Source organism: Channa argus, chromosome 14, assembly GCF_033026475.1.
Source record: "Channa argus isolate prfri chromosome 14, Channa argus male v1.0, whole genome shotgun sequence".
In the NCBI taxonomy this organism is placed as follows: domain Eukaryota; kingdom Metazoa; phylum Chordata; class Actinopteri; order Anabantiformes; family Channidae; genus Channa; species Channa argus.
Window position 1 is genome coordinate 9,704,160 of NC_090210.1, and position 7,659 is coordinate 9,711,818.

Genomic DNA, 7,659 nt, shown 5'->3' on the forward strand with positions numbered 1-7,659 from the left:
CCTCCTTGTCTGCCACCTCTGGCATGTGGTCCTTATCCTCTTTTCTTGTTGCCCTCTCTTGCTGAAGTCACAAACCAACTCATACATGTCACTGGTATTTGAGCTGGCTTTTATTCTGTCTACTCACAGTGTTTACAGTGTAGAAAAAGTGTAAAAGGTGCATAATCCTAACTAAAAGCTTAGCAATAGGTATATGTGGAGTTTAAAATTGAGCAAACAAACCAGCTCAATACGCTTGATGTAAGCTAAACACAAAAGGGGGTTGAACCGACAAACACAGACTTGGTGAGGCTAGAACATGGTGTGAGCTCAAACAAAGAAGAAAATGCTAAAAATGCAAAAGAGATTACAGTGGGGTGAAGCGTATAAGAATCAACACAAGAACCAAAGAATGAGGCTATGTGGGAACTATGTGGGAAGCTAGAAAATATGATATGAAATATTAAGAAAACTCTAGCCAGAAGGGAAGTCAAAAACTCCATCAAAACTCAGACCAGAACCAGCTTCAGTGCGGAGAAGGGAGGTGTATGTGGCCAAATATAGGGTATATAAAGACTGTACTGGCAAAATAATCTGTCAACAGTTTAAGGCTGTGCGCTATGTACAGGTAGATTGGTTAGCTGAGTGGATGCAGCTGAGCAGGGGCGCATAGGGTGGTCTGCAGAAAAGTGAATAAAAGGAACAGAGATTGTGCAGCCTAGAGGGAGAGCAGCTGCAGTACTAGAAACAAGTGAGATCAGGTTAAAACTGTGTCTAGTGTAAAAGAAATCGGAAATTAAAATGATTATACAATATACAATCTTCAAATAACCCCCCAAAAAAAACAAAACTAAAAGAAACTGTTGCTCTGTGACTGCTCAGCTAGCTGTCCAAAGTCATCAGCACGCAGACAGCATGAGTCGTTGAGTGTTCCTTTCAAACTCAGAAGTTCCTAGTCTGAAGTTGGATTGGATGGATTTTTAGAAAAGTTAGAAAGTTGGCAGAATCTCACTATTCCAGGTTTTTCAGTGAGGTGTGTAGTAATGTAGGAACACATCTCCTGTTTGAGTTAGGAGACAAACCAGCAACATCTACATATCCTTTTTATTTAAAAAATATGATTCCAGATGTGCATTTCTCACAATACCCCACCACAGCTTCTCATTTGAGGGTCTTTTCTAGTTTTCACCCACTTTATTAATAACTATAGTGACATAGCCCATATATTAAAGCTTTTAGACTAAAGTCGAGTCGTTCAGTTGTGATTATGGCATGGTTCCTAGTATACAGTATTTATAGCTTTATAGCTCTGATATGACGGAAGTAGATAATTAAGCTCAGGCTTTGATTCTGCAAATAGGAATCACAGTTTTTATACTGTAGGTTTTTCACAGTGAGATCAGGTAAAACCTGATTATCAGTGACCTATGCTGCTCATATCACATGACAACCCTCTCCTACGGTTTTTATATTGACAGTCCATGTAGTGGTCACCTTAATGCCAAGATATACCATGCTCAGTTTTTCTCTAAAAAGCATGTCTCAAGTACACAGAGACACAAAGCCATGTGTGTTTTTCACTGTCAGTCAAAACTGACAGATGTTTGTTTGAGCTTATTAAGTTGAATTGCTGTGTTTTCCAAAACTTACTTGGCAGTGCTGTATTTTTACTAAATATATTCAAAAAGTCTGTGCATGAACATTTAGTGCTAAGCCATAGTTTGATATATATAGCACATTAGGTGAACTCTCCTAATAAATTTATCTTGGGTCACCTTTAAAATCCACATAAGTGTAACAAATTATTGATTATGGTGCTGCTGCTCATTGACAACCTTTCTCTTAGGTTGAGAGAAAGCTGTGTTGGGTTGGAGCTGTGTTTGGAATTTCATACCGTCTGAAATCACTATCATTTACTGTCATTCACTATAATTCACTATTTACTGCATATTATAAACAGTCACTTGTTTACTAACAATCAATTTATTAACTGCTACTGTTTTTACTTAGTTGGTGGGAATTTTCAGATGTGAATAATTGTTTATTCTTACAACCTGGATGCAATAATACTAGTTTTGTACATGGCCATGAACTAATGAGAATCATATGGTTTGTGGGTGCAACAAAACGGAAAATATAAATAAATGCTAAGAAGAAATTGAATCAGCCCAAACAACACCGGTATGGGTGTAGCATGAGTGTAAAGATGTATGAGGATTTATAGGCTCTTATGGTGTTGCAGTAGCTGTGATGTAATTATTGCATGTGAATGGCCATTCTCTGACCAGGAAGATGCAGTAGGCTTATCACTGCACAACATTGTCTTTGCATATGCTACATGTCTGAAAGTGATTGGACAGGTAATTTAAGCTGTAGCAGTCATCACAGTAGACTGCAACCCGCTCATGTTTTGATGCCTACCAACAGAGGAGGCAGTGAGATACTTCCACTGAAATTAAATGAATCCGTTCGTTTTAACAAAACGGGAAAATACAGCACATGTAGGTATAAAACACATACAACGTTTAAGTTATAATAAGTGATAATAAGACATCGAGAGATGTTACATTTGTGATAGTCTTGATGGAAGTAAAAAGCGTGGAGCATTTTAATGGGGACACTCCTGTTGCAAAAGACCTGGACATGGAAAAGAGCTTCTTTTCACACCAAATAAGCTGCGAGACAGAGACCATGTGTTCCTGAGAGAGAGAGAGACAGAGAGAGGGAGAGAGAGAGAGAGAGAGAGAGAGAGAGAGAGAGGGAGAGACGGACAGAGGGAGAGTTTTCTTTCCGTCTTTAAAGTCAAAGTTTACCACCTCCGTCTCTCTTACTGTTCATTCACACAAAGCTGGCGGGGACACGCACCGTGGCACTGGACTAAAAGCTCACGGCTGCGAGCTGACGATGCTGTGTCCGTACCGGCGGATCAAAAGTGTTGTGTTTGTCTTTCATTCTTTCGCCGGTGCAGCATGAGCGCTAGTTGCAGCAGTTACTACAACGCTGAAGGTGTGTTTGTGGACGTTTTCTCCTGCCCCAAACCGGGAAACTCTGCTGCCGCCGTCTACTGTTGTGGATTTAATGATGTTAAGTATTGTTGTGATGATCCCAACAGTTTTTTCCCCTATGAATACCGATACATGTGGTGGCTGAGGTAAGGACTGTAATGTTTAACCGCCTCAAAATTGTATGTTAAAGATACTGCAGATTATGTCTTCTGATAATGGACTTATCGCACACATTGTCTTCTTTTACCATTTACTTTTTCCCATGCTCACATCACCATTTGTCTCCTGTCCTTCTCTATCCTCTCCTGTCAGTATCGGCGCTCTTGTCGGTTTGTCCATTGCAGCGGTGGTCCTTCTTGCCTTTCTCATTACTGTATGTGTCCTCTGCTACCTTTTCATCGCCACCAAACCCAGTCGCCTTGACAACGGCCTACCCCTCAGAGCTCCAGGTTAGTGTGTAGCACGTCTAGGCTCTCTTACAGTAACTACACTCTGATAGTAAGAACTCTGATGTGCTCTTCTACAAGCCTTCAAATTGGAGAAAATCTGCAACCACCAGCTCTCAAGTTTTAAATGGCCAATTTTTCTGTTCTTTTGTGCACAGATTAAGTAGAACAGATTTAGAACTTGAACTTTTGTGTAATTGCCCGTGGACTTTTCAGCAGGAGATTGCAGCGAGGGACCCAGTCAGGTGACAGCAACTGGTGCCTCTGGTCCACAGGGATTCAGAAAACATTTCATGAGCAGGAAGCTGGACTGTGATAACCATCCACCAGATCCCGAGCGCCTGTTCCAGAGATGTTTCACAGCTACAGTCAGTGGGGTGAAAGTGGAAAGTCCCATAGGATGCTGAAAGACTTTTTCGATTAAAAATGGGACCAGCCGTCACGAGAGCCACTAAATCTGGAACCAAATGCTATCAGTGGACATCAATGACACAGAGGAATACTTGCTGACATAAAGTGGTGTGCTTTGGATTTGGGGTGCTTCAGTTGAGTAAACATTAAATAACAGTAATGATAGGTGACAGGAACACTCTGAAGGGTGTAAGCCATGCTTATAAATCACACATTACAAAGCTTTGAGATGGATTTCTTTCATGCACTGAATTTCTCTCTAGTTTTCAGGACTGAACAGCAACAATTGAAAGTGTATAAATGGCAATTAAATATCTGCCCTTTTCTTGGAAGAGATGTGTATATATAGTGACTTTGGATATACTTTGCAAATATACTTTTTTTGCACACTTACAGGTGTTGTAAATATTACTTGAAACTAAACAAATTGCAGATCTGCCCACACTTAGTAAGCCACAATGCTGGACTCATGTCAGGTATCAGACTTTACACAGCTTATATTACAAATCACAAATTTGCAACAGTCTCTGCCCTTTCATTGATTAATTAGATAAGGAAAAACATTTAACTGGAGCAAACAATGCAAATACTGTACCAGGAAGGGTGTCAGCAGAGCAAGACTTTGCTGCATTAAATTTTGTTTACAGAAGACAATAACATAGTAAATTCACAAGTGTGGCCATTTGGGATGACAAAATGATAGATTTTATACAAAAAATAATCTAATCCTGGGGGATGTTGACCAACCTCCAGGGGCAGCAAAGAGGTAGGACATAAGCCTCATGGTCTCCTCTGTACCACGAAGACCTGGAAATAGGACAGAAAAACACAAGAGCCAAAATCCAAAATCATCATTCACTTACAGAGGAAAGAAACAAGCATGCAGAAGGACAGAGAGATAAGAACAAGAACACAACGGAGAGAGAGAGAGAGCAAGAGAAGGAGGAGGGTTCAACATCCTTCTGCTTGAGGGAACACACAAAAAGATAGTTTTTCAAAATAGAAAGCTTCAGTGGTTTTCAGAGGTGTTGTAGTTATCTCATCTACATAAGAACATGGAGTATATTGTTGCTTTCATGTTGAATATTAGCCTGAGACCAACCCACTTATGACATGGGTGGGTAACAGGTGGAAGGCCTCTAAGAATAAACAGCAAACAGAAAGATATACAGTAAAGATGAGTTTTAAGTTTGGATTTAAAGATATTTTACAGCTTCAGATTGTTTGCTGTTGGAATTACTTTGTTGTTATGGGCAGGAAGATTATTCCAGAAGAAAAAGTCATGAAGGGTAAAGACACTGCACTAGACCTCTGTTAAACTCTGCACAAGCTGAGCAATGAGGACAGTATAGAAAAGAAAGTGATAACTTTTTAAAAGTTTTTTTGCTAACTCATTCAGGCCCTTACTTCAGTACCTTGTAAGGACCCTGTGGCAGCAATTTCAGACTTGAGCCTTTTTGTGTAAGTCTGTAAAAGCCTTAGGCAGACATGGATAAAGTTTTTAGTTCTGTCAAAATTTAGAAAGCTTGTCCTGCTGCCATTTCACCTTAATACTTAAGGCTCTATAATGAAGTCAGCTTGGCTTTGTTTTCACTGATCAGTCAATGACACTTTGCCACGTTCCTCTGTTTTAGAAGAACCACTTATGTAGTTATTTGGGTGGCTTCTTCAAAGTTAAAGACATGTCTACAGCTGTCTAATCATCAAGACATATGCAAGGGAAACATAAGATGTCCAGTAGGCCCAGCATTATGCTCCAGCTTACATCTGGTTTGTGAGGAGGATCAACAGTGTGACTCTGTAAAGACTCTGTAAAAAAAAAAAAGCATTTTTCAGCATTAGTTGTTGGTTCAAATGCTTAAATCTATAATGTAATGTGTATCATATTTGAAACACTAGTTTCTGAGACCTCTATGTCATGGACATGATCAAGACTTTCCTAAAAAACAATCTGAGACATTTCTTCTGCCCTCTAGTGGATTAAGACCATTCAGAAGTGACCCTTCATTCATCCATCATCTTAACCACTTTTCCTGTTCAGGGTCACAGGGGCTGCAGCCTATACCAGCTGTCATTAGGCAGGGTACACTCCGGACAGATCAGAACCGACTCTTTGGGCTCTCAAAAAACATTTTATCTAGAACCATTTCTGGCTTTTATACTTTATCCATTTTTACAGAGATTCAAGCTATGATTGGTATGTGTGCATGTATATCACTCCAATTATTCAATATATTTATATTAAACCAGGTAAATTCAATTTTTTAGTTATAAATCTAATTCTATGACATAAACATAATATTTATATTATTAATTACAGTATTACTTCATCTTACTGCAAACACTGCACATGGGCCATCAGGACCTTGTTAGCTTTTGATGCTACTGTAATGAACAAATCCGATAATATAAAACACTGTAAAAAAACAAACAGTCTGTGACTCAAACCTCCCCTTAAACCTAACCTGTCTGTCATCACCCCTGAGTGGTCACACAGCAGATACATTAATATAACATTCAATCAGCACTGAATTCTTTATTCAATTTATACTTACTATACCACAAAAAAATAATTTAAAAAATAAGCTTTCAGGCGAGTTATTTGCTTGTTTTTATGCCAATGTTAAGACCAAACCTGAACTATCAACAGTTCACTGACCCGCCTTTTGTTCAATCAAAAAGCGTGGCTTTGCCAGTCCCTTTGCGTTACATGCTGAAGCTTAAGAATCCATTTGTGTCGGAGATCAACACTCTGAGCGTTAAGTGTAGTTCAATGGAAACATCAATGCTTCAATATTTCATGCCTAGATGACAATATGGCACAATTGGGTACTATAGTTAAGAAGTACATGTGTGCCATTGTCACTGCTTGTAGGCATTTATTTTTATGTAATTTATCTTGTACTATAACCTTACCCTGAAGTTCTTTTCCCTAACCCTAACACAGTATTTGTGTGTATATAGTTGATATTCCAGGGGCACCAAATAGTGATGCCTTGAAGTGTCCAATATTGATGCCAAAGTGTAGTGTACCTGTAGCATCAAAATCAGACACTGATGTGTTCATGGCATCAAATAGTGGCACTTTTGGAGCTTCCAATAGTGCATCCAAAAGGAGGGCAAAAGTGGCACAAATTGACACCTTAGGAAGCGTCATTATCTGATACTGTGGGATGAAACATACCAATCCTATCTATTTTGAGTGGCACTGGTTTATTAGAATGTATGTAGATAGCATAAGGATGAGATTTATCCAGGACAAACATCTTTCTGTACACTAAATGCCTTATCAAATTTGCAGCACGTTTGGTTGTACATGATTATTTTACATCCATTAACCCAATAAACACTATGCTCTGTATTTAAACTCAGTTCATTCTTCAAACTTTCAAGTGCCTTCAGAATGGTAGATTATCATACTGTATATTGTACCTGAGGCAAAGCTAAACTAGCTCCCTACTGTGGAGAAAATGAGAAGTTCTTTCTCTTCATATGCTGGATCAGACTTTAGTTTATATACTGTTATTACCATGGATGAAATGTTAGAGCTGGATATGGCACCTTAGTCCTTCAGGAAAATGTTCCTAGTGGTCACCTTTGGTACTGTTGCTCAAAGGAGACTGACTTCTTTCAACCCTTAAGATACAACAAGGTAGGTTTAGGAAATTTGTTGAATCCCAAGTGACACAGCTGCTTGTTGTCGCCTTCAGCCTTCAGCCCTCAACCTTCAACCCCAATTGTTTTAGGTGTTTTTTACCAGTGTGATGTCCAACAGTGAGCAGGTTTAAACTGCTCAATGTCCAGAGGATAGAATCAAA

General features: G+C 39.2%; 1 protein-coding gene across 1 annotated transcript; it reads left to right on the forward strand.

Annotated features, from left to right (window-relative positions):
- The first annotated feature begins 2,754 nt into the window (after nucleotides 1–2,754).
- Nucleotides 2,755–7,436, forward strand: LOC137098948 (protein shisa-like-2B). Its single transcript, XM_067475719.1, has 3 exons — nucleotides 2,755–3,130; nucleotides 3,297–3,433; nucleotides 3,647–7,436. Exons 1-3 carry the CDS (start codon nucleotides 2,949–2,951, stop codon nucleotides 3,835–3,837), a joined length of 510 nt encoding a protein of 169 aa, XP_067331820.1. The 5' UTR covers nucleotides 2,755–2,948; the 3' UTR covers nucleotides 3,838–7,436.
- Nucleotides 7,437–7,659: the final 223 nt, after the last annotated feature.

Coding starts and splice junctions, on each gene's coding strand:
- LOC137098948 (XM_067475719.1), top strand. CDS start 2,949: ATGAGCGCTAGTTGCAGCAGTTACTACAACGCTGAAGGTGTGTTTGTG. Junction 3,131..3,296: donor CGATACATGTGGTGGCTGAG/GTAAGGACTGTA, acceptor CTCTCCTGTCAG/TATCGGCGCTCTTGTCGGTT. Junction 3,434..3,646: donor CCTACCCCTCAGAGCTCCAG/GTTAGTGTGTAG, acceptor TGGACTTTTCAG/CAGGAGATTGCAGCGAGGGA.